General features: G+C 40.8%; 1 protein-coding gene across 3 annotated transcripts in view; it reads left to right on the top strand.

Moving 5' to 3' along the window:
* The window catches only part of fbln1 (fibulin 1), a 150,879-nt gene that overhangs the window by 53,140 nt on the left and 69,947 nt on the right, over positions 1-27,792 (top strand). For all 3 annotated transcript variants that reach the window (XM_048607709.1, XM_020534456.2, XM_048607710.1), the window contains exons 8-12: positions 2,235-2,372; positions 15,556-15,699; positions 22,627-22,755; positions 24,623-24,748; positions 25,671-25,790. In XM_048607709.1, the coding sequence (XP_048463666.1) occupies positions 2,235-2,372; positions 15,556-15,699; positions 22,627-22,755; positions 24,623-24,748; positions 25,671-25,790 (657 nt within the window). The remainder of the gene's footprint in view (positions 1-2,234; positions 2,373-15,555; positions 15,700-22,626; positions 22,756-24,622; positions 24,749-25,670; positions 25,791-27,792) is intronic.

The following is a 27,792-nucleotide window of genomic DNA, read 5'->3' as shown; positions in this document are numbered from 1 at the left end:
CTGTCACTGGCTCCTACACCCCGTCTGGTGATTAGTAATAGGCATCAAAAATTAAGAAAGACACGGGACAGAATATTCAATTAAAGTGCATTGTCGAGTGAGATTTGTGTTGAGATGTCAAGTGGTGGAGAGCAAGGCTGTCCTTTCTTCCTGCACAAAGAGACCGTGCCACCAGACAGACCTAACCTGGTCAGATAGTGGCCTGAATCACTGCAGTGTCCTGTCTTAAGCTGACTACATGCCTGTGTAGGAACAAGGTCAATGAACTTCTGCACTCACAAAGGGTAAGGACCACTACCTTCTCTCTGCTTCCTGACATCCACGGAACCACCACACACTTGATTCTGCCACTGCACGTACATCTAACCTAGGCATGTGGACTACAACCCTCACAATTACTGGTGCTCAGCATCAATGACTAAGCAAGAGAGGAGAGGGACCTTGACCTCACTCCAGGAGTCCCTTCCTCTCAGAGATAGACAGGTGCCAACAGGCACTCACAAGAAGGAGAAGCCACACACAGGACACCCAGAATCTTTTTCCCAGGACACTCCAGAAGTGTCCAGTCAATCCAATTCCCCCCTCCCTGCCTGTGATGCCATATCCTGCAGAAGCAGCAGTCAAGAAGATCATTATTGAGCAAATCCCCAGGACTGACTTGACAAGACAGCTTGGACTGAGCACAGCCCAGACCTCAGACTGATGTCTCCACATTTCCCTGATTAATTTACTTTTAATCCCCAGATTGGCTGGACTTGTTATGCATGGCAAATTGGCACAATCGCTGGATGGTAAGGATATAGATCCTTGGACTCTGGCAAGAACGAATGCATTATTGATAATAGCCAAGCCCCATTGTGTAAATGGACCAACCCCTTGACTGACTCTAATGTTATCCCCAGACTAAATTTAGTTGAGTTTTCAGGAGGCTGGAGTCTAGGGAACATATTAGGACATCTTGATGAAGTGACAATTACATGCTGACTGAGATAAGGATTGAGTGAGCTGCAGCCACCAGGTACTCGCTCTGACTTTAGTTTTGGGAATTTGTACCATCTAGTACCTCAGGAAGGGAGAGATTTGGAAATGACATAGAAATAAACCAAGGTGTATGAATAGAATGCGAATGTGTGGAAGTAAGGCCGTTGCCACTTAGTAATGAGATTCTGAAGTCACTATTTAAAGCTTAAGAGGAAAACAAGAAAACTCTTTTTTGACATCAAGATACTGATTTCTTTTTTCGTTTACACCTTATTTCCCATCATTCTTGACATTGTTTGCACCACACCAAGAAGACAAAAATTCACCCATGTAGATTTTGGGGAGGGTGGAAGGCAGATTCATCACTAAGATGCCAGGACTAACAAGGTTAAACTATAAGAGTAGATTGCGGAAACTTGACCTGTATTTCATGGAAGTGATTAATTGACGTATTTACAACGATTGATAGATTTGGTAGGGTGAATAAAGGGAAAATAGTTTTTTTTCCGGTAGTGGAATGCAGAACAAGGAGAAAATCTTAAAATTAGAGCCATTCAAGATTGAAATTTGGAAATAACTTTCAATGAATAGGAAAGCAACAATTTGTAACTTTTTCTTCAAAAGTCTGTAGTTTTCAAGAATGAGATCAACAGATTTTTGTTCAACGAGAATATCAAGGGATGTGCATCCAAAGAAGACAAAAATGATTGAAGTGCAGTTCACCCATGATCTAACTGAATGTCAGAAGACTCAAGTTGATGAATGGTCTGTTTCTGATCCTGTGATTCCAGTACCAAATGTCAGTAACTTTGGTTTTAGAATGTATCTGCAATATCATATTTGTATTCCTATCTGAAGCAATAAAATTCTGATATTTTTAACATCCACACCCATCTGTCGTCCAGTCAGATGGGCCAATAGGTAAAATGCTCATTCAATCTAGGCATATGAACATACAAAAAAGGAGAAAAAGTAGGCAACTTCGCCCTTGAAGCCTGCTCCACCATTCAACATGAAAACAGCGTGCTACATTATGATATTGAGTTTGTCCTTTGTTATTTCGGATTAAATAGTATTCCTCTGAACTGCCCTGCTGTTGGATGGTTCCGGTAGTTACATTGAAAGTCTTTTCTGTACATGGCCTTCCATCATGTAGCAGTTTGCTTGATTGATTCTATCAACTCTTTGGCTTCTTTATTGTACTTTTTGTTTTAGCAGGTGAATAATTTTGATTTGTATTTGGAATCTGATAGATATCAATGAATGTCAGATTGGAACACATAACTGTGGATCCAACTTTATCTGTCAGAACACACAAGGATCATTCCGCTGCCGGCCAAAAATGCAATGTGGAGGTGGATTTCTGCAGGATGCTCTGGGCAACTGTATTGGTAAGAAACAAAAGCAGATACATTCGGTATTGTACAATTTTGGAGTGGTTTATCAACAAATGGTTTCTCCCTCAACTGAACTTTGAGTATTGTGAAATGTTGTTCCCATAAAGATGAGTACTCTGCTAATTAAGTTCTTTATCTCAGAGCTTAATGAATTCAATGAGAGTGGTAAAGAGTAGGTAATCGTATACTCAATGCAATGCTATCAAAGAGACTTTACAAAACCATGCTCTTAAAGTGCCACCGTGCTCATTGGGAAGTCATGCATGCTTTGTGTGATCTTCTGTTTATTTAACAGTCTCTAAATTTTCTAACTATTCTCCCAAATGCCCGATATGTGATCCTAGCTGGTGAGACTACTTGCGGGAGTGTGATTTCATAACATTTCCGCTTATAGATCCAATGGTGTTGTCTTCATTAGAATGCCAGCTCTGGGATTTCTGATCAGGATTTGCTCAATGCAGGATGTAATATTGGATTTGTGTTGTAATAATTGGAACAAAAGCCAGGTAGATCTCATTGACTATTAAATCCTTGATTGGGGTTGTTAACCTTGATTGGGGCCAATCAGGGAGCCTTGGCAGACAGATATAAACAGGAGATTCAGAGAGTCTCCTCAATGTAGGGACTAGTTCTGACCTGGCTGGTCAGAGCCCATGTACTGTGCACATGTCAATAAAAGGGTGACTTGGTCATGGGATACTGGCCTCTGTGCAGTTATTTTATGTATGCTAAAATATAGATTTTTTAAAGTTATTTTCTGGGGATTAGGTAATTATGAGGCTGGAGTGTGACCTGGTTGGGAGTCTGTCAAATCCACACTACACTTTCTGGTGAGGACAAAACTTAGTGATAACTTTGGCTAAATTGCAAAGTACACTAAACCTACTCCCATAATAGATTTCCCATTCTTCTCATCTTTCTTGTCCCCATATCTCTGTTTAACTTTGGCACACAAAGGTTCAACTCACCTGCAGAAGTACGTTTCAAAAAAGCAATTGCAGATTATAAAATTAGTTGGAATTTTCAAAAGTTTCATTAGTAATTGTTTTCGTTTTTGCTGCACGTGTCAAAGCAGCAATAGCTGTTGTTTCACAAAGTTGATTTTTATTTTGCTGCTGGACTTTTATTTGCTGTTAGTTTTCTTTTAGTTCTGTTGCTTTCAACTACAACATAACTACCTGCAATGGATTAGGGCAGGTAGTTCTTTCAGAAATCCCAATGTGCTTCTAGAATTGAGAGCAAGATCAAGAGTACAGAGTCAACAAGAAGAACACGTTCAAGTATACTTTGGGTATCTGTGTCTGAAATATGACTTTATTGGGCCAGTTAACCATTGGATATGTCTGAAGGAAACTGACTCCACAAAGGATGCTGCCACATTCCAATGCAATTCCAAGTCCAAGAGGATAACATGGGGAAACTTTGAACTGTATGGATGGCTGTTCCTTTTACTCCCTTCTTAGTAATTGTTTTTCCCTACCTGCATACAATATTAGCAACACCTAACAGATATTTTAAAGGATTGAAATATTTGGCTTCAAACTTAACACCGAGTGCCACTTTCCATTTAAATGTGAGATTAAATATTTCACATACTCCAATGAACTGGTTGCCAAGGTAAGGCTAAAGCTGCACTGGGAACTCCTTGAAATTATGCAAATGAGTCCATCGTACAAATTTTAAGTGTGAAGTCATCCTGGTGCTCTTTTGTGTAGCTTCACAGCTAAATATACCTGACATATTTTTCCTCAATCACAAGTTCAGAGCTGAAGAATATTGATTAAGAATTTTCTAAATCTGGGAAATACACACAGCCCAGTTATTTCATAGCTCCAGGGCCAACTCTGAATCAATTCTTCTTTTGCCCTGTTTGAGATGCTCACTACTGGGGAACTCAATTTGCTGAGAATGAAACTATCTGGGCTGCAAACAGCTGCCACATTTAACATCAGGTTTACCTGGATTTCCTATCTCACAACAACAACCACACTTCACAAGTACCTCATTGACTCTAAAGTGCTTTGAGATTTCCCGTACTCTTTAATGGTGCTATATAAATGTAAGTCTTCCTTTTTACAACAGTCCTTAGTTATTAGATCATATAGACGGACAACATGACCAGGGTTTTTAAAAAATCCATTCTTGTATCCATGGCTAAAATTCCTTGTAAAAGCATGGCACATACTTCAGTGCTTTTACATTTCATTTTACATTTGTCCATCATTTTCCAATTTGATACAAATTTATACACAGTATCATGGGAAAACCATTACTTTCATGTTGTAAGCCTTGCTGGCTTTGATTTAAATGTTTCTGTTTTGTCGTTACCCTTGCATTAACAGTTTAGAATTCCCGATCTAACCCAATTGTAAAAGTACTGTCATCTACAACGACTAAAGAAATTCAACGAGATATCAGGCAAATTAAGGATGATCATCCTAAATTTATAATATCATCCTCATACTTTCACCTTTGTTGATATATTTAAGGGATTGGTATGATTTTTCCCCAGAGGGTCACTGCAGTATACTATCTGCTGAAGAAGGGCATAATGTTTCAGAATGCAAATAATCATGGCACATATACAAGAAATCTCAGGATGATTTTACACTAAACAGCAAACAAAACCTATCAAAAACCTAATAGATTAGAGAAACTGTGTTATGTTTCTTTGGTGATGCTGGAGTCAGAGTGGAAATGTTGCTGGACTAACAACCTAGATATTCAGACTAAAGCTCCTGAAACATGCAATCAAGTGTCATCATGCCGGCTGGAGAAACGGGATTCAACGACTCACCAATGATAATCAGTAATCTATGGGATTATCATAAAAACCTATCAGGTTCACTCCTGCCTTTCACGAAAAGATATCTGACATCCTTACTCAGTCTGGCCTTTGTGACTCCAGGTCTACAGCAATGTAGTTAACTTGCAACTGCTGTTTGAAATAGCCAAACAATCCACTTAGTTGTATTAGGTTGAATAAGAACAAAACTAATAGGCCACCCAATGACAACCTAGCTACTAGCAGTGATAAAATCAGTGTCTGACTCTTTAAGCCACTAGCATCTGGGAAGTTTTCAACAAAATTGGGAGATCTGTCCAACTGAACAATTTTCCAACAGGCTTACGTGGTCAGACTCGCTGGGTCATGCCTCATAAGTAATATCCCAGACTCCTTCAAAACCATTTTACAGCACGTCTAGTCCCATCAGCAGGACTGATGAACTAGAGATGGTGTGACACAGTGGCAGACAGTTAGGAGGTATTGTCCTGGTGTCCCCGACATCGTCTCTGTGAGATCACATGGTACCAGGTCAAAAGGAACTCTCCAAAGATTATCACCAAATGCTTTCCTTCTGCTGATAAATCAGTGCTCCTCCATGTTGAACGCCATTTGGGTTTCTCCCTGTGTCTGCATAGGATTACCCTGGGTGCTCTGGTTTCCTCCCACAGTCCAAAGATTTGTAGGTTAGGTGGATTGACCACACTAACTTGCTCATGATGCCTAGGGATGTGATGGGTAGGTGGATAAGCCATGGGAAATGTAGGGTAACAGAGATGGAGTGGGTTTGGGTGGGATGGTCTTCAGAGGGTCAGTAAGGGCTAAATGGCCTGCTTCCACACTGTTGGGATTCTATGAAACCTGTGGTCTGGATCTTTTACAATCAGAACACTTAAAGACATCTGGACAGGTACGTGAATAGGAAGGGTTTAGAGTATGGTCCAAATGCTGGCAAATGGGATTAGATTAATTTAGGATATCTGGTCAACATGGATGAGTTGGTTCGAAAGGTCTGTTTCCATGCTGTAAATCTCTCTATCTCATTCTATGATTTCAAAGTTCATTGCTAAGAGTGATTCTGTAGCACAAAATTGATTTCATTAGCTAGGACTACTGACTGGGCTGAGAACATAGTTTTCATACTGACTCCGTGACACTTGGTGAGGGAACAAATAACTGAGAATAAAAATTACTTGAACTCATCCTCATCAATTTATCCAGATGTATCAGTCTATGATAGTATTGATATCTTGACTGCTGCACAGTGATTATGGAAAGTCCCAATCTCACAGTAAAGATATCCTCCATCCTGTCACATGACATTATGACAATGCTACAATGGATAGATTCAGAACAGATCTAGCTGCTCAAAACTGGGCATCTAAGAGGTGCTATGGGTCATCAGCCGTGGCAGATGGTATTGGACCACAAGCTGTATTCTCATATGCCAGCATATCCTTCAGTCTACTATTAACTTCAAACTGGGAGATCAACCCTGGTTCAATAAGAAAGGAAGGAGGTGAGCCGCACCAGGCATACCTAAAATGAGGTGCCAATCTGATGAAGTTTCAACATGCGCATACATGCAGACTAGGCAGAAAAATTAGCCTGCTAGAGACATAACCAAATAATTCCACAAGCAGCAGATCAGATCAAAGCTCTGCCGTCCTACCATATCCACAATGAACTATGGTGGATACTTCAACAATAAACAGGAGAATGAGACTCCACAAATATCCCTGTTAGGAATGATGGTGGAGCCGAGCAAGTGAGTGTGAATGACAAAGCTGAAGAATTTGCAGCTACCTTCAGATGAAAGTCCCAAGTGGATGATCAGTCTTGAACTTCCCTATAATCCCCTCCATGTGTTAATAAAAAATGGCTGAAGGCACTGGATACAACAAAAGCTATACACCTTGACAACATCCTGGCTGCAGTACTGCAGACTTGTCATGCTGCCATCCATATCTTCCAAGCATGTTGGTTCTTAAGCATGTGTGAGGGCAGACACATTCCAGTCTAAAAGTCTTTTAGGTTAAACAAGATGTATTTTCCTGAATTTCTGCAACAATTTAAAGGTTGTAGGTTGTATATTACTTCAAAGACTGTTAAGAAAATCTTGCCTTTAATGTAGCTCCCAAGGTGGGTGGTTCTTAATGATGCTACGTGATACTAGATGGCAGCAGAGTAGCAGGGCTGCGTGTGGCATCTTGAGTCCGGGGCTCATGACTCCTGTCTGCTTTGTTTCCTTTTTAAAATTCCTTTTCTCTTGTTCTTATTCTTCTTTTCCTCCAATTTTTGTTCATTTTTCTTTTCTCTAATGCCTCTTGCAGCAGGTTAATTGGCTGCATTGGCACAGCAGCAAAAGCAGGCTGTGTGCGGAATGCCAGCAGCGTCCTGGCATTTGGAGGCAGTGTTGGTGGACGCGATCCTCTTGGCAATTTGAGGTGGTGACAGCGGCAGTGAGAACATCCTCCCAGCATTCGGGACCAGTCGCAGGGGCAGCAAAGCTCCTCCAGTGATCGGAGGTGGCAACTGCAGCAAACTTTTCAAGATTGTGGCTCTGGCAAGGCAACATCTTAGAGGAGGGTGGCTGGAGAAGGATTCTGCAGCAGCCTGGCCTGACAGCCGAGCCTGGGACTCTTGGTTGCAGCAGGCCCAGACTGGGAACTCGTAGCATTGGTGAGGCGGCAGTGGCAGCATGCTATGCCCAGAGTGGGGACTCCTAGCATCATCGAGGTGGCAGTGGAGCCAGAGACTGTGGTCAGGGCAGGCCCAGAGCAGGGAGTCATGGTTATCAATCAGATGGCAGCAGCAGCTCCTGGTTGCAGTAGGCCGGGATTGGATACACCTGGTTATCAGCAAGGTGGCGGCAGCAGAGGAGCTGGGCACTCCTGGTTGCGGGGCATGGGTTCCAGCATCGGTGGCGGCGTCGGCAAGTGTGGGCCCAGCAGCCAAGAGATGGCGCCTAAAGAATGGTGGGTCTGGCACAGGTGGTGGCCAGGTGGTGGAGGAGGCACAGATGTTGTTGGCTGAAGGCTCAGGGGCTATGGCGGAGGTGGAGGAATGGAGATAGACTCTCTTTAACTGTTATCATTTTATTCTTAAACAATTCATAATAGCGCTCGATTGTGTCAACAGTTGAAGCTTTTCACTGTATTTTATAGTATTATTCACTGTAAGATGGAAGTGACAATAAATTATTCAATTCAATTGAATAATGATCCCAATCAAGTATTAACCCTTTCAGACCCATATACAACATCTTGTGCTCTTGAACCAGCTGCCTTCCTAGTCAAAGTGTTAACTGCAGATATAACACTGGTATCCTTCTGAAAATGTGAAAGATTGTTCAGATATATCCTGTGCACAAAAGGCAGATCAAATCAAATCTGGTCAATCATCATCTCATCAGTCCACTCTCAATCATTAGCTTTAGTTATACAAGATGTTGTTGGCAGTGCCATCAAGTTGTTACACAACAACTGTTCACAGATGTTCATTTTGAGTTCAACCACGACCAGTCAGCTCTCAACCTTACTACAACCTTGGTCCAACAAATTGAAGTCAATGAGAATCACAAGGAAAACTCCCCATTGGTCAGAGTCATGTCTGGCACAGAGAAAGATAGTTGTAGTTATTTGAGGTCAATCATTTCAGTCCTGGGACATCTCTGCAGGAGTTCCTCAGGGTAGTGTCCTCAGCCCGACCATCTCCAGCTGCTTCATCAATGAATGTGTGTCCATAATGAAGTCAGAAATGGGGATTCATGTTGATGGCTGCCCAGTACTTAGTTCCATTCAATGCTCCCCAGTTAATGAAACATCTGTATCCATATGCTGCAAGACCTGAACAACATCCAGGCTTGGGCTGGTATGTGGCAAGTAATATACACACCACATAAGTACCAGTCTATGACAATCTCCAACAGCACAGAATTAACTATTGCCTTTTGATTTTTAATGGAATTAACCATATTTAGCATTCACTCCAACATCACCTTGGGAATTACCTTCAACTAGAATGTTAGCTAGGTCAGCCATATAAACACTGTGGTTACAAAGGCAGGTTAAGGACCTGGAATTCTGTAATGAGTAACTTTCCCAAACCTGTCAACTGTGTACAAGGTGTGTTTCAGAACAGCATTACAATGTCTAAATGCATGAAGCTTCAACAGCACAAAAGAAGCTCAACACATCCATGAGACAGCTTGTTTGCCGATCACCACATTAAAATATTAACTCACTTCATCACCAGTGGCAGCAATGTGTATTATTGACAAGATTCACTGTAGCAACTTAGCAAAGTTCCACTGTTAACAGCTTCCAGAGACACAACCTTTACCAGCTAGAATGACAAAGACAAGAAATGCATGGAAACATCACCATCTGCATGTTCCACTCCAAGTCACTCGTCATCCTGATTTGAATTTATATTGTCACTCCTTCACTGATGTTAGGCCAGCTGGTACTCCTTAACAGCACTGAGGCTACATACATTGGACATCAGTAGTTCATGAATGCTGACTCACCTTCACCTTCTCCAGAGCAATTTAAGATTGACAACAAACGCTGCCCTTGCCAGTGATGCCAACATCACAAATCCTTCTGTATTTTTACCCATAAAAATAAGGATAAAGAGTTGAAATTTTAAAGCAACCTGAATTCATATATATGGATAGTGATAAATAGGGAAAATCACCAATTTATTTTCTTGTCTAAAGTGCCAAGCAAAATCCTGAAAGTTATGTTGAAAGAATCAACTTATTGGAAAGAAAAATATTAGTTATACAACAAACACATCACGCTACAACACCACAATTATACAGCTCCTGTCCAAAAACCTGCTAGATACTAGAATAAGATACTAGAATAGAAATCACATATACAAGTGTAGCAAACTTTGTTTTAACCAGAACCTTATGAACTGTGAGACACTGGCAAAAATTATATAGCTCAAATACTGGAAGTTTACTGTGTTGTTGCTATCTCTGCGATGTCTGAGTAGTCAGTTGAGGGTGCGAGTGAGAAGGCTGTCTGCTGGTAAGTTTTATTTAAGGAAAAGTTGTACTATTATTTAAGTGATTTATGCTGTAAGTAGAGTATAACAGTGATGTGTAATACCCCCTGCATTATGGTTCTATTACTTAGTCTGTGTTTTTACATTGATTATATGGACCTCTTGATCATCCAGAATATTTGATCAACCAGCACATTCCTGGCCCCATAGATACCAGTCGATAAAAAGTTTACTGTAATATGCATTATGACTGTATGGGAACTTATCCACACAAGTCCCTGCCAAAATGTGCAGCTAACAAACCCATTCCATGTGATGTCATTTTGAAGCAGAAGATGGCGCTGCAGGACAGGATGCAGGATAATTCGCCAAGGGGCTGGAGACAGGGTCCTGCTGAATAACCAGCTGTACTGATCTACATTCATCCAGAATGGATGATTAATATGTTTGTGATGCTGTATGACTTATAATGGACAGCTGGTGGCCAAAGTTGGCACATTGTCTACTCCCTTGAAAGGAATGATTGATGTGGGGGACGGCAACCGCTTATTCACTAAATGAATGTAACAAACTGAGCAAAATGCTTTTAAAATCTCGCCATGTGGACTAGTTATAGAACAATTCAGGACCACTGCTGAGCCAACAACAGAAGGGAAGTGTGCCGCATACTCAAAGGACTCACTGCTAATCTATCAGACAACATCTGAGCCAGTGTTGATTCAAATCATTAATTCAGTGCCAGTAGCCAAACAGATGCCACACATTTCAGCAACAGAGAAATGTGTTGAAAGTCAGATGGGTACATGCATCCTTTGCCAAGCTACACTTTCTGACAATAAGCATCAGCCACTGCAGATGTCAGAATTGCCTGGAGAACTGTCAGAAAGGAGGCATTAGCTTTTCATGGAGATTTTCCTGCTGGAACAATCTATCAGTTATAATTTATGAATCTCCTCAATCCCCTGCAGCACTAGCAAGCAAAGGTAGCGCACAGTTGGATACAAGACCCTCATATTACATTTGATGCAAAGAAGTGAAAATGGTTGATTGCCTGCATTTCAGCAGCAATGATTTGAACACTTTGCTTGCAGCCTTAATTTCAGGCACAGCCGTAAGCACATTACACCATATTAATTATTAAAACTAGTGGTGTTATATGAAAATACCATGGGAAAGGAGAAGTCAATGAATAATATGAGTGGAAACAAGAGTTTTACAAATTTAAGTGAAACTGCCCAACATTTGTTGGATTGACGCATTTAGTTGCATTGATAGACTTTTCTCCTCATTCTTCAGCTTCAAAGCGTTTGTGGCACAACTTACTGCTAGTCCCAGCTCAGCCTTGAATGTACTTAATGACCCAATCTTGACAGCCCTTTGCGCTAAAGACTTCCACAGATTCACTGAAGACTGCAGGAGGGTATGCCAGGAGCAACACCAGGCATACCTAAAATGAGGTATCCACCTGGTGAAGCTACCAAACAGGACTATCTGCTTGCCAAATAGCATAAGCAGCAAGTGATAGACAGAGGTACGTGATCCCGCAGCCAAAGGATCAGATCTTAGCTCTGCAGTCCTGCCACATTTAGTCATGGATGATGGTGAAAACTTAAACAACTCACTGGAGGAGGAGGCTCCACAAATATCCCCATCATCAATGATGGTGGAGACTAACACATCAAAAGATAAGGCTGAACCATTTGCTGCAATCTTCAGCCAGAAGTGCCAAGTGAATGATCCATCTTGGCCTCCTCCACCAGTCCCTAGTATCACAGATATCAGTCTTCAGCCAATTTGATTCACTCCACATGATATCAAGAAATGGTTAGAGGCACTGGATACTACAGAGGCTATGGACCCTGATAACATTCTGGCAATAGTACTGAAGGCATGTGCTCTAGCACTTACTGCTCCCCTAGCCAAGCTCTTCCAGTACAGTTACAATACTGGAATCTACCCAATGTGGACAATTGTTCTGTACACAAAGTGCAGGACAAATTCAAACCAGCCAATCAACACTTCATCATCAGTAAAGTGATGGGAGGTGTTATCAACAGTGCTATTAAGCAGTACATTTTTTCATTCACTTGTGGGACATGGGCATCACTGGCTAGCCACCATTTATTGTCTGTCCCTCTCTTGCCTTCAACTGAATGGCTTGCTATGCTATTTCAGAGGGCAGTTGAGAGTCAATTTCATTGCTGTGGGTCTGGAGTCACACATAGGCCAGACCAGATGATTATGGCAGATTACCTTCACTGAAGGCCAGTAGTGAACCAGATACATTTTTCCAACAATCAGCAATGGTTTCATGGTCATCAGTAGATACCTAATTCTTGTTTTTTTTTTTATTGAATGAAAACTTTACTATCTGCCACGGTGGTATTCAAATCCAGGTCCCCAGAACATTGACTGAGTTTCTGGATTAAAAGTCTAGCGACAATATCACCAGGCCATTGCCTCACCTGCTCAGAAATGACCTGCTCAGTGATACCCGGTTTGGGTTCTGCCAGGGCCACTCAGCTCCTGACCTCATTACAGCTTTGGTTCAAACATGGATAAAACAGGCGAATTCCAGAGGTAAGGTGAGAGTGACAGCCTTTGACATCAAGGCTGCATTTGACTGAGTGTGGTATCAAGGAGCCCAAATCTGGAGTCAATGGAAATCAGGGGGAAACTCTCTGCTGAATCATAACTGGCACAAAGGAAGATGGTTGTGGTTACTTAAGTTCAGTTATCTTAGCTCCAGGACATATCCACAGGAGTTCCTCAGAGTAATGTCTGAGGCTGACCATCTTCAGCTGCTTCATCAATGACCTTCCCTCCATCATAAGGTCACAAGTGGGGATGTTCACCGTTGATTGCACAACGTTCAACGTCATTTGTGACTCCTCAAATACAGAAGCAGTCCATGTTCAAATGCAACAAGATCTGGACAATATCTAGGCTGGGTTGACAAGTGACAATGATTGCTGAATCCCCCCAGAATCAACATCATGGGTGGATCACCATTGACCAGAAACTCAACTGGACTTGTTATATAAAAGCAGGTCAAAGGCGAGGAATACTGCGGTGAGTAACGCACTTCCTGACTCCCAAAGCCTATGCACCATCTACAAGGCACAAGTCAGAAATGTGATGGAATTCTCTCTACTTGCCTGAATTGACGAAGCTCTAACAATATTTAAGGAACTTGACACCATCTAGGACAAAGCAGCCCGCTTGAATAACATCACATCAGTAAGCATCCACTCCCTCCACCACCAGCACTCAATAGCGCATATCACATCTACAAGATGGTCTGCAGAAATTCACCAAATATCCTTACACAGCACCTTCCAAACCCACAACCACTACCATCTAGAAGGACAAGGGAGCAGATACATGGGAATACCACCATTTGCAAGTTCCCCTCCAAGCCACTCACCATCCTGACTTGGAAATACATGGCTACTCCTTTATTGTCGCTGGATCAAAATCCAGTAGTCAGGATGGGGGGAAGAAAATAAATCAGAAGATAGAAAAGGCATGCTAAGAAAGGCATTATTACGGTAATCATGGTGGACTTCAATATGCATGTGTACAGGAAAAATCATGTTGGTAGTGGATCTCAAGAAAAGGAATTTGTGAAATGTCTACGAGATGGCTTTTTGGAGCAGTTTGTGGTACAGCCCACTAGGGAATAAGCAATCTGGTTTTGGTGATGTGTAATGAGGCAGTGATTAGGAAGCCTAAGCTGAAGGACCCCCCAGGGGGTCAGTAATCATAATATGATAGAATTCGCCCTGCAGTTTGAGAGGGAGAAGCTGGAATGAGGTGTAACTGGATTCAGCAAGAATGGCCTCTTCCATGAAGGACATCCACGAAATAAAAGGTTCTCCAGTAAAGAAATGTTTTACAAAGAACCAGGATTGAGGGTGACAGTTCTCAAGCCAAAAACCAACCAAACATCCAAGTCAGAATGAAATATGTTCTGGAAGAATTGTGTAATCTCCAGACTACCGATATTTGTAAAGTCTAGACTCAGCATGGAAAGGTGGATTGATGGCAATGAACTGGTCCAACCCAAGACACCAGTGGTTGGTAACCAGAGGATACAATGACACTGAATGTTTGTTTCTATTTTCCTGGCTAGCTTTCTCTCATGCTGTAATTTTTCCCTCATTACTTTTCATAATTCTTTGCTGGTTTCTAACATTTGTCCAATCTTCTGAACTTGGGATGGCTCAGTGGTTAGCACTGCTGTCTCACAGCGCCAGGGACTCAGGTTTGATTCCAGCCTCAGGTGACTGTCTGTGTGGAGTTTGCAATTCTCCCCTTTTCTGCCTGGGTTTCCTCCGGGTTCTCCAGTTTCCTCCCACAGTCCAAAATAATGCACGTTAGGTGGATTAGCCATGCTAAATTTCCTGTAGTGTCCAGGGATGTGCAGGGTAGGTGAACTAGCCATAGGAAATTGACGGTTACAGGGATAGGGTAGAGGTGTGGTGCTGATTGTTGCCTGTAGGCTTCTTTACTATGTAGTCATTACTTATTCTTGGCTCATTCAATATTAGCAGGTCTGAAATAGCCTGCTCCCTCTTTGGCTGTAAGAATTTGCCTAAATTCTATTCTATGAATTTATCTCCCATTCTACCTTACTCAATTTGATTTATCCAATCTATATGAACATTAAAATCACCCACAATTATTGCAGTACTTTTTCTTATAATTCCAATCCTTCATGCATGCGCTGTCTTATAGTGTAGCTCAGTTCGGTGGCCTATAACTTATTTCCACAAAGACTTATTTGCTGTTTGTTTTCTCCACCCAAACTAATTCTACATCTTGATTCTCTGAACCAAATTAATCTCTCATGAGTGTACTACTTTGATCCTTAAAAACGGAGCTACCCTCCCATCAATTCCTCTATTCCCATCTTTCCAAAATGCTCAATCCTCAAATTTGGCCAGTTTATAACCATGTATAATGGCTGTCAGACCATACTTAATTATTTTTACTTGTGCTACTAATTCATCTGGTTTGCTATGGATACTTCTTATATCTGACATGGCTTTGAAAAAATACTAATATGCTTTTTTAAAAATAAATGTGGATCACATCAGCGTAAAGTTAGAGGAGATTTGTTTGTCAGCTTTCTTCTTTCCCAAATTTGCTTCTTTTTGCTGTGGATAACTCTAGTTTGCTAACTAGAAATTATGTTTATTTTCTGGACATTAAATCTGAAGGTGAAATAATCATCAGTTTTGTTCGTACTTTAATTGAAGAGGATGCTGTCAAAATTACACCCCATCTTCTACCTGTTCCCAAGGTGAATGTGAATGAATATGGATACTGCTGACTACATTGTTAAACTGATTTATTTACATTTTCCAGACATCAATGAGTGTACCAACACAATTCAGCCTTGCCAGGCTGGCTACACCTGTATCAACAGCATTGGCTCGTACAGCTGTAAGCGCAATGTTGTTAACTGTGGTCGAGGTTATCGCCTCTCTGCGGATGGATCACACTGTGCGGGTGAGTTGCACATTCTGTAACTTCAACATTCACTGATGTATTAATAAAAACATCTCATTAATAACTGTGAAGCGGATCCCTACTGTCAAGAACACTAAAGAGTGAGGAGAGACTAGAGAAACTTGGATTTTTTTAATCTTTGAATAGAAACATAGAGGTATATAATAATCAGTAATACACCTTGAGACTATGGCAATGGAACAGGGGTTGAAGTAAGTAAAAGGGAAATTTAAGATTGGAGTGATTTTATGTTTCACACTTCAAAAGTGGTCACCACATGGCTTTCTCTCTCTAATCCTCTAACTCTGTATCTGGATATACTCTGTGATTTCATCTTAGCAATGCTAGCAGAACTTCCAGCCACTTTGTACCCAGCAATTCTGTCATATCAAATCTGCTTTGCTATTCGATAAGATTAGGGCTGATTCCATTGTGGTCTCAACTTCACTTTCCTGCTTCCCCCCCCTTTATAACTCGTGACTATCTTGTCGATCAACAATTGTCTAATGTAGCCTTCAAATATCTCCAGTGACCCAGTCTCCATTGCTCTCAGTGGAAGAAAGTTCCAAAGACAAATAACCCTACAAGACAAGAAATTCTTTTTCAACCCCATTTAGATGGAAGACCCCTTATTTTGAAACTGTGTCCCCAAATCTAGATTCCCATATAAAGGGAAACATAATCTATCCTGTCAAGTCTCCTTGGAATCACAAACATTTCAGTAAGATCATTCCTCATTCTTCTAAACTCTAATGAGCTGAACCTGCTCAATCTTATCACAGGACAGTTCCTTTGTTCCAGGAATCAGCCCTCATGAACCTTCTCTGAATTGCTTCCAATGTGAGTTTATCCCTCCTTAATTGAGGAGATCAAAACTATCCCTCCGTTCCAAATTGATTGAAACCAGTTGGAAATATGAACTGCTCATAGGTGGTCTGTGTTGGCAGCAACAGTTCTCAATTTGTTTGAACTAGATAAAACAGAAATAACTGATAACTTGCAACCAAGATTGGACAGGCACACCAACTCATTTAGAGTCCCATTCCTCTACTGCTCTCTCCACTGCAATTTTAAATTTAACCAAGATGGTGCTGTTACCAATTAAAAACTGTATTCAGTTTAGTATTAGGATCAAGTCAGATAGGTTTCTATTTCAACAAAGAATAACAAGTTTATTACAAATAAAATATATTTCTGCAAACATGCAAAGATTATTGACAAGAAAAAGTTTAGACTGCACTAAGATATGATGTATATTCTAACATCAAACTTAACACAAGGTATGTATAACAGACAACAGTTGTCAAACACACACTAGAACACATCAAATGCTATCAAGACGCATAGTACAGATTTCTCTGCAATTTCCTGCAGATGCCAGTGAAACTGTGGGTCAAGTCTCAATAAAACTTTACAACAGATAATGATTCTTCACTTTTGACCTGGCCTTGAAATACCCTCAAAAGCCAATCTATCATGGACTATCTCAATGACTGCATATTCTAGTGGTTCACCTTCCTTTCCTGGGATTATGCTCCTTTGGATTTTTGAAAACCACAATCCAGCACTTACTGACAGGCATAACTCCACCTTTTCACAGATGACTAGCTTCTTCAATCTAGTACCACGCCAAGTTTGTTTCCTGAGCTTCATCTCGCACAGCTGCACAAAGCAAATATCACTTTTGTTTTCAACCTCCATATTCTGCTGCACTGAACTATTCATGGCATGTGGCTCTTTCTGAGGCCCCATAGCTCCCAGGACTTTTGCACAGTTCTGACTCTGAGCTTACAACCTACTAACTCTGAGAACCTCTCCATAACCTCAAAGAGCACAAAATCATCCACCTGTTCTTGGCTTCTTGATGAGTCCCAAACTATATACACTCAGTGTGGTTCATTTCTCTTTCCAGCAGCATAATTTAAGAGTTCCTTTCTGCATGCAGTTTTGGTTCTATCTCTGCCCATCTCTAACTAACCATATGGTTCCCTTGAACTATTCTTCAGTGGTCCCAGAACTATTTTGAGTGACTGATTGAAAACCTTGCAATGAGCCCTGCCCTTGTTCCTAGGCAGTACTGAATGTAACTAATATTTTACAACAGTCAAATATAGCAAGTAGTAGTGGAATTCAAATGTAACAACTCCCTTGCAATCATCTGTCCTCTGGATGCTACAATGTTCCCCAGATTGCTGGCTCCATCGGCACAAATTGTTAGAACAAAACAGGGATTCATCATATTATCGTTGGGATGTTTTATGTTTCTTTTAACATAACAAAACACTTGTTCAAAGTTTGGCATTTCCTTGATTTCCATTAATATGTCGTCAGTCTCATTCTCTAAGAGATCTATATTCACTTTCACTTTTCACTTACCATTTATATAGAGTCATACAGCACAGAAACAGACCCTTCAATCCAACCTTTCTACACTGACCAGTCGTCCCAATCTGACCTAGTATCATTTTCCAACAGTTGGCTCATATACCTCCCAAGCCTTCCTATTCATATACCCATCCAGATGCCTTTGAATGTTACAATTGTCCCTGCCTCCACCTCTTCCTCTGGCAGCTCGTTCCATACATGTACCCCTCTCTGCGTGAAAAAGTTACTCCTCATGTCTTTTTTAAATCTTTCCCTCCCATCTTAAACTTATGCCGTCTAGTTTTGGACTCCCCCATCCTGCGAAAAAGACTTGGCTATTCACTTTATCCACGACATCATGATTTTAAATACCTCTATATGGTCACCTTTCAGCCTCTGATGCCCAGGGAAAAAAGCCCCAGCCTATTCAGCCTTTCCCTATACCTCAAACCCTCCATTCCCAGCAACATCCTTGTAAATCTTTTCTGCACTATCTCAAGATTAACAAACTTATATAAGCTTTTGTTGTGTATTTTTATATATTGTTGTAGTTTCTTTTATGTTTCAATTTTGCCCTCATTTTCTTTTCACCACCTTTGCAAGTTTTCCCCAATCTATAGGATATTACCATTATTTTTTGCTGAATTATTTGACTTCATTTTCAATTTGTGTCAATCTTACCTTTTTTAGTTGTTTTTACATAACTGAATCAACATCCACTTCCTGTCTATTTCCACCCGTAAAATGCTATGGAACTGTTTCTGTTGAAGGAACTTATCATGACCACTAGGTATGTCCATTATGTGGTCAGTGAATTGCAGATAAATAAAGCTCATGCGCTCCCTATTAAATTATAATGATTCAAATTAAAGCAGACATGCAGACAAGCCTTTGATTAAATAAGGTTAGATGTTATTTTTATTAAAAGTAATTACTAAATGTTTCAAAAGGATAGAGACAAAATTATTAACAAAAGCATGACAGATACCAAGATTAAAAGAAGTATGATAGGACAAAAGAATGCTTGTATGAGAAAACAAAAACCCCATAGTCTCTACGGAATACCATCACTGTTCTTTGCTTGAATTCCTTGTTGCTGAAATGAAGAGGTTAATGCTTGAAGCAGATGCAGCAGCTGCAAATAGCTTCTGTATTTGAATAGGTGGTTTTTTTTAGGAGCTACATTTCACACAACTGCACATTTTAGGTGCAAGAGAAGATCTCTGGCTTCTGGTTCTGAACATGTGCCCAATTATTTCACAGCAGATCATTAGTTGTTTAAGATAGTTCTCCCTTTCCTGCTTTTCCTTAAATATCGAGAAAGGTATTTTCTCCCTTGAAAGTTCTTGGACATTGGCTGTGCTTGGCCACATTTCCTTCGCAGTGTCAAAATTTCAACTGGTTATATGGTCATATTGAGGAATCAAAGGTTTCACGAAGCAAAGAAATCAGTTATGCTGAGATCTTTTGAGTTCTTAGTCTGAAGCTAGGATTGTCACACGTCCATCCTTTGTTTGCAAATTCCTGGTATTTCAAGAGTCTTTACATGCTTGGGCACATCTGTTGCAATCCACTCAGAACTTATAGCTGTTTAGTCAAGTAACTTGTGTTATAAATGGGTCTGTAAAGGTTAATACTGTAGATTGCCTTAAGCACTACCCACTCTTATAATATCGGATGGACTTTTGAGCATAGCAGTTTTGGAATTTGAAGGAGTGAGACCTAACATTTGGTCCTCTTCAAAGTCTTAGGAACAATGTCCATCATATCAATCACAAAAGTTGGCAAGTGTTGCTGCAGCTGTACAGGGCCTCAGTTAGACAGCATCTGAAGTACTTTGCACAGTTTTGGTCTGCTTATTTCAAAAAATGATACAATCGCATTAGAAGCAGTTCAGAGGAGGTTCACTGCTCTGGTTCGTGGGGTGAAGGAGTTATCTTATGAGGAAAGGTCATGTCTATACACATTGGAGTTCAGGAACAATCTTTCAGAAATACATAAGATTCTGAGTAAAGTTGGCAAGAGTGGATGCTGACAGCAAGTTTCACCTTATGGAGTAACTTATACAGTTTACCGATTAGTGGTCTCCTATTTAAGACTGAGATAAACAGAAACATTTTCTGTGGTTAGTTCACTGGCTGAGCTTGTTCGTTGTTCCACAGACGGTTCATTACCCTGCTGGGTAACTTCATCAGTGCAGCCTCCGATGAAATGCTGTTGTATTTTCCCGCCTGGTATTTAAACTCTGGGGTCCGTTGGAATTGATTACTTAATTTCTGGTTTTCCTTCGCAGTGGTGCATATATAGGGTCTAATTCTATGTGTTTATTGATGGCCTTCTTGGTGGAGAACGAGGCCTCTAGAAATTCCCGTGCTTGTCTCTGTTTGGCCTGTCCTAGGGTTTTCTCTGAGATTTTCTCTCAGAGTGTAATTAGACTGTGGAATCCCCTTCCCCAGAGAACACTGGAGATTGGGTTATTCAATATATTTAAGCTAGTAGTTTTTGATTGACAAGAGAATCAAGGGTTATGGTAGATGGACAAGGAAGTGCAACTGAGGTGACTATCAGATCAGCCACATTCTTATTGAATGGCAGAGCAGACTCAAAGAGCTGAAAGGCCTACTCCTGATTCTAATTCTTATATTCCTTTGCTGTGGTGCATAGAAGATTCCACTTCCACTACTAGGGTGGAAGCAAGAAGTTGCTGAGACCCCCACACATAACCATCATAACTGGTATATGAAGCCCACCATGGGGGGGTGCCTCAAGATTCTGCCAACAGAATTTAAAGCAAGACTTCCTAACATTCTCCAATAGTTTTGCACAAAGAATTAGCACTACCTGTGTAAAGGGATTGGTGACTCTGGCACCCTCATGCAAAAATTACAGTGATCCTGGTTCTCCCTATTAAAAGGGAACAGTGATTATGATCTGCCCTGATTCCTTTGTGTAAAGGACACCGTACGTGGAAACCCATAAGGGTCTGAGTGATGTGGGCTATGGCGAGATGTGTGACAGAATTGGGCAAGAAGTCCAGCGAGGCCAACCTCAATGTAAGGACCGTCTCACTTCACCTTTTACAAAAGGCGTTGCAAGTTTCTCACTTGGCAACAGCATTTTGCCCAGTAAGGGGGGTTATTCTTGTTAAACACCTTGTTGACAGACTAACTCACTTTATAAATATTCAGCCTTCAATCTTATCAAACTGTACAACTAAATTAGATGTCGAGAAAATCTGACCTGGAAACGGGAGCAGGTACCTGGCAGATACAGCTGGCCGCTTGCTTCAAATGACCTCCACATTATATTCAATCAAACTGCACCTCATAGCATGATTCACAAAAATCAACAGCTGCACATACCCCTCACCACTAATACTGGCATCTGCCAACCCATCATAACCATCATGGTACCTCTCCAATAAACTTGCAGACCATTTAGGAAGTATCGACTTGCATTGCAGGGCATACTTCTGCAAGGATACTTTGCAAACAACAGCAGGCATCCAGTTCAAGGATTTGATCAGGCTGCATCTCAGGGATTGTTGGCTTGCTCACTTCAAATGTGCTTACTTAGCATCTATCTGTATGCTCACAGCACCCATGCCGTGCCATGCCATGTCTGTTAGTATGGTGGCAATTCAGCTAGAGCCAAAGGCTGTCACTACTATTGCACTAAACTGCTCTTTAGCTTAGACAGGCTGCTTCTCATGCATGTAGGGATCTGTCCAGGTAGCAGGGCCATCTTGCTTCATGGCACACTGAGGTGTCAATCTAACACTCAAAAGCATGTGCCAACTTACCACACGACAAACACGCTGCATGTGTATTCAATCAAATCACCATGTTAGAAACTGACAGGGGTGAGTTCTCATTCCAGTGAAGGCAGGGCGCAGCTGTTGGTCAGGGGTCCTGGTACTTTCAGTCATGGGCACAGTTCAAGAGGTTCAGATGGTCGTCATCTACTTGCAAGATTCACAGTCAGTGCATCTATCCCAGTCAGTTCAGGGACTATTCAATGGTCAGCCCTGTACAGCTAGCACAAGCAGCCAGGAGAATTGTGTACTATCAGTTAGGGAGCTGCAAACACAGCAGTTAGGGGTCATATTCATGACTAGGGGCTGCTTATTGAAATGGGCCCTAGGGGGTCCTTCTGGTGATCTTTCAAGAGGAATCCAGGGACCTGTTGTGGAATCAGGAGGATGACTGAAGGAGGAGGGAGGTCACGTCTGGGGAGCGTGGAATCAGTGATATTTGCAGAGGTAGGATGAGAACAGTTGATGGGGTGGAAACCCAAGTTGTGTGGTAAGAGTGCAGGACCGCATTGGAGGGCATGGTAGGCTGCAGGAGGTGGGGTAGTGGTGGTGACCATGAAAAGTCATTGAACTAGTGGCTGAACACTTTACCCTGTTCCCAGCAATGCAAAACTCCGTGCAGGAAGCATGAAAGACAAAAGACAAAAAGTGCACATTTTTGCTCCTAAAGCCACCTGTCAAAAATACCTCACATATGGTAACTTTTAATTAATCTTGTATAATTTCAAGCTTTTTTGCTTATCTTGCAGACATTGATGAATGTGTAGGTTTACAAAATCCTTGTGGTGAAGGGCATTCCTGCATCAATTCTCCTGGCAGTTTTCGCTGTGATTGCAAGGTTGGATATTACTTCAACAGCATTTCCAGAACATGTGTTGGTAAGTGGGATACATACATAGCTAGCAAAGGCTATTATTCTAAAACTTTACAAATGCAATAGAACTTGTCTGGTAGTTCCACTTCTATTCTGAGTTATAGCTTAGAACCACAAGTAGAGATTGAAGACATGCTCAAGTGTCATTGTTACTTGACCTGGCTGTCATTAATGCTAAACTTATGATTAATGTCTTGTTGCAGGGTTGAATTTTAGAGGATGAAGAAAAACTGATTAGAACATTTCTGTAATCAAACCACAATGTGGCAGTGGGTGGATCTAAGGTAGTGACCGAAGTGCAAGGCAGAAGCAGGAAGGGACGAGTAGTCTATAAAAGAATGGTCATATGGACATGTTGGGATGTGTTGAAGGGTCAAAATTATTAGGGAATATATCGAATTAATTTTTAAGGTGTTCCCATGCTTCTGAAAGAAAGTTTGTGCCTATCAGATGCTGTGTTCAACCATGCTTAATGATGTTTTGAATTAACCATAACATCCTTGCACATTGTATCAACATTGAAAGAAAAAACTTGCACTTATACAGCACCTTTCAAGATTTGTGGATATTTCAAAGTTGTGTAAGGATAATAAAGTTTTTTTTGCTGTGTAATTAATTTTGTAATGTAGGAAATGTGCATAGTAAAATGCCATAAACAGGACTGCGACAACAAGAAGATAACCTGTTTATGTTGAAATTTACTGAGGGATGAATGTTGCCAAGGACACAGGGGTGAGCTGTCCTGATCTTTTTTGAACGGTGCCATGAGATATTGCTGAGAGTGGCCAAAGGACACAAGTTCATCCAAAGGACACCTCATCCAAAGACAGCCCCCGATAGCCTGCTCCCTCAGTACTGCATTGGAATATTAACCTGCAAACCCACAAACATCTGACTCAGATGTCGCAGTGCTGAGCAACAGATTATCTTGGTTTGCAAAGAGCAAATCTTTTGCCAAAATCTTTTTTTGTGAAGTACTCCAGCTTTAAATATTTCTCCACAGTGGTGATATTTAGTTCATACTTCAGTTTACCAAGTGGATTAGTAATTGGAACATGAACCTGCAGGACTGATAGGGTGCATGTCACAGCTAAAGCACTTACCCATGTGCACTAGAGTGGTTCTTATTGATGATACATTTGACTAGGGTGAAGTCCCTTAGACAAGAGTTGGAAAGAACATATGAAATGGAAAGCATAAGAAAAACAATGTTTGGAAGAATCATTGCCCTTTTATATTTTATGTGAGAGATGTTACATAGTACATCTAAATAAGTTTTCTCTTTCTGTTCAGGCAACTTTTTCTTTGTTAGAGGACAGCCTGAAATGTTTGCATCATTCATGTTCATAAATAAATCAGAGGAAATGTTTTTTAAAAGCCTTTTTCATTAGTATAGTCCCCTTTTAACCTTGTGTGGCTTAAGGTAAGCACAATGTTGAATAATGATTTTAGTATAGCTGTGACCTAGGTCTTGCTTAGCTGTTGTCCAAGGTGTTGAATATTGTAACTTAATCTTGAAACCATTTTCAGATTTGCCTTCCCCAAACAGCTTTACTCAAGTAATGGTTCCCTCCCCAAACTGTGAGCTTGCCTATCCTGGCACTATCCAATTTTATCTCTGTTTGAGACTATTATTGAGACACTGGTAGAGTTGCTTATGAGATGGCAGCTTGCAAAATAATGGTGTTAATGTCAGCAGGTAGTGGGGCTTCTTCAACTGTATTTTCTTCTCGAATAATAAATTCAGTGTAGCCCTCTTGTGATTTGCCTCCATGCATTATGGAAAGGTTTATAAATTGTATGCTGTTCATTTCAGTTTCATGAAACTATTGTTCCCTTCGTCCTGAACTTTGTGCTTCTTCTTCTGTCAGATGAAAATGAATGCAGGCGTTATCCAGGACGCCTCTGTGCCCACAATTGTGAGAACACTCCAGGTTCCTACTACTGCAGCTGCAGCAAAGGCTTTAAACTTTCAGTTGATGCGAGAAACTGTGAAGGTATTACACTGCTTAATAACTTACTGGCTGATCATTAAAAATAAAACATTTTCTTACTCAACAATACCTCATGTGATCAAAAAAATGCTTCTCTACCATTAGCAATGCAAACTAAGATTTCAGATAGTTGAAAATCATTTTATCATAATAAGAACTGAGCATCAGAGGATCGCTTTTTTTCATTATAGCAGGAATCTACAATTCCAAATGCTACTATTCAATAACAAGGACATTTTCTTTTATCCATTCATGGGTATCTGAGCATTACTGGCAAGGCCAGTATTTATTGCCCATTCCTAATTGCCTTTAAGAAGATTTGAGCTAGCTGCTTGAACCACTGCAGGTCATGTAGTGTAAGTAGACCTACAGTATTTTTTTTCTGTAGCAATTTAATACAACTGAGTGCCTCTCAGAGAGACACTGAAGAGGCCACTGCATTTAGGTGAGAATGACAAAGGATTTGTTTGAAAAGCATTAGTGAACCATCTTTTTATTATGATAGTTTTGTGATCATCATTACTTCTTTTTATTCCAGATTCATGAATTAAAATTCCAGCAGCTGCTGTGGTAGGATTTGAACTCATGTCTGAATTACTAACCCAGTAATGATATGACTATATTATTATTTCCCATTCTGGCATTTCCTGGGAGATAGCTCTTTATCACCAGAACAAGTTTACATTTCTCTTTCAAAAAAGGCTGTCTTGCTCTTATTCCCCACCAATTGCTGTTCTGGTTAATTGGTGGATACACACACAGATCCAGTTTAAGATACATAGGTGCTATCACTGTGGACACATAGAAACTATGCCAGCCTTGTGTGAGTCATTTATGACATTTAATTTGCTTCACATTTCTGATGAGAGATGAAAATAAAACTAGTGCTTGACCTCTTTTTTTATCTTTTGTTCTGTGCTTTTAGATGTAAATGAATGTGAACACAATCCCTGCAGTCAGGAATGTGCGAATGTCTTTGGCTCATACCAGTGTTACTGCCGCCGTGGTTACCAGCTCAGTGATGCAGATGGGATAACATGTGAAGGTAATGTAGATGATGATAATACTGTCTGAACTTCACTGATTAGCTTGGTGCACCATGTAGGGAAATTCACAAAGGTCCATAGGTATTATCACTCCAGATGCTTATAGCCAGTAGAAAGTCAGCATAAACTAAATGCTATTCTAAATCTCAAATGTTCAATGACAATGTATCAGTTGGTGTACTACACTATTCTATTAATGTTTTATGTATTTTTTTCAGTTGGTGTCTATAAAGACATAGCACAGATATCCTTAGGCATTTGTTATACACCCACCTCCAGGTCACCCTGTGCAGTATATTGTTTTCAAGCATTAATGTATGAGATTCATGTTGATGTTCTCTGTGCATGAATATAAAAATGCATTGTATACAGGTGGCTTCTGCTAAGTCCATGAATCTAAATAATGAGATCTCTAGCATGCATAATTGAAGGTAATTTTCTAGCTCTGCAACCTAAGACACTGTTGATGTTGTGTCAACTTTGCTAGCTATGAAATGTTTGAAGCTTCATTTGTTTTCATTCATGATTGAACTAGTATAAGGTTATCTTTTTGCTTCCCTGTAGTGGTCCAGTCTTCGTTACAGGGAGATACTTCTTCATCAAACTGTAATTGCAGTTGTTGTTGCGGCATGTCCTTGGTGGGTCCTGTGAAATAAGCGGATAATTTTACTTCTTTACCTTCCTTAATAAGGGACAACTCTCCCCAAAAGAGACAGCAGATACTTTATGAATGGGTAACTCCTGTATTCGAGAGTACAGGAAGTATAAGTCATTGCTTCCCCTAAATGAGCAGCATGAGTGACAGGAAAATGCTGGTGAAACTCAGCTGGTCTGGCAGCATCTGTAGAGAGAGAAACAGAGTCAACCTTTTGAGTCTAATATGACTCTTTTTAAGAACCCTTTCGATACCTTTAGTTCTTCTGGCATTGAAAGAATAGACACGTCAGCACCTGTATCCAACTTAACATGAGTTTTCATGCCATTAACCATGATTTCTTCATGCTAGAAATTGTCTTGAGAGTCTGGAGAATCAGGGAAGTTGAATATTTCTTGTAGGTCTGCCGTCTCCCCCAAGAAGAATTGCAGACTACTATGGTTTGTCTTCTTCTTTTCTGTACTGCCAATGCAGCTGTACACTGATCTCACTCTTGTCCTTCTTGAGTCTCTATGATACGAATTGAATTGCGTCACTTAATGACATTGACAATGCCCTGCTTTCTCACATGCTCTCTGAGCAGACTGTCTGAGTCCTTGAGTTTTCACCATCCGTTAAAGGCTTCTGATTCACTGTAATTTTCTGTTTCTTGCATTGATTCTTATTGCTTGCTGTGTAGTCTGGTATGGCCTTTCTCTTGCACTTTTTCAGCTTTTGTGCAAGCTTTTCATCTCCTTGGTTCAGTGCTTAGGTGTTCCTTAACATCCATCACTTGCTGCTTCCTGTATCTGCTGAGTTTCTCTTCAGGTGCTTCCAATATTTTGAGGGTTGGATCATGAGACTGGCTCCAGTCTTCACCCGTAGAACTGGTGTGCTTCTGGGCTTCATTTCCTCTTGCCACTGGTTCTGTAGCTCTAGTCTCCATTGATACTATGCAGCAGGTCTGCATCCTCATAGGTGAAGACTAATAATTTTATTAAACAGAACTATATACAAGGGATAGAAATAGAGGAGATCTTCTGGACTCCGACACACTTGAGCTCCAGTTCCATGTAATCTGCAGTCACAGTGACATAGCTCCTTTCATGCCTCCTCATAAGCTAACTTAGAGTAAAGTAACAGTTAACCATTTATTCCACAACTTTGAGCCTGGGCCATATTCCTATGCTGTTACTGATTTATTGTGGCATGGTGGCTCAGTGGTTAGCACTGCTGCCTCACAGCATCAGAGACCTGGGTTTGATTCCACCCTTAGGTGACAGTGTGGAGTTTGCATGTTCTCCCTGTGCCTGCGTGAGATTCCTCCAGGTGCTCCAGTTTCTTCCCACAGTCCAAAGATGTCGAGG

The sequence above is a fragment of the Rhincodon typus genome, chromosome 18 (genome assembly GCF_021869965.1).
Source record: "Rhincodon typus isolate 14 chromosome 18, sRhiTyp1.1, whole genome shotgun sequence".
Lineage (NCBI taxonomy): Eukaryota > Metazoa > Chordata > Chondrichthyes > Orectolobiformes > Rhincodontidae > Rhincodon > Rhincodon typus.
Note: the sequence above shows the minus strand (reverse complement) of the source record. Positions and strands in the feature narration are given on the sequence as shown.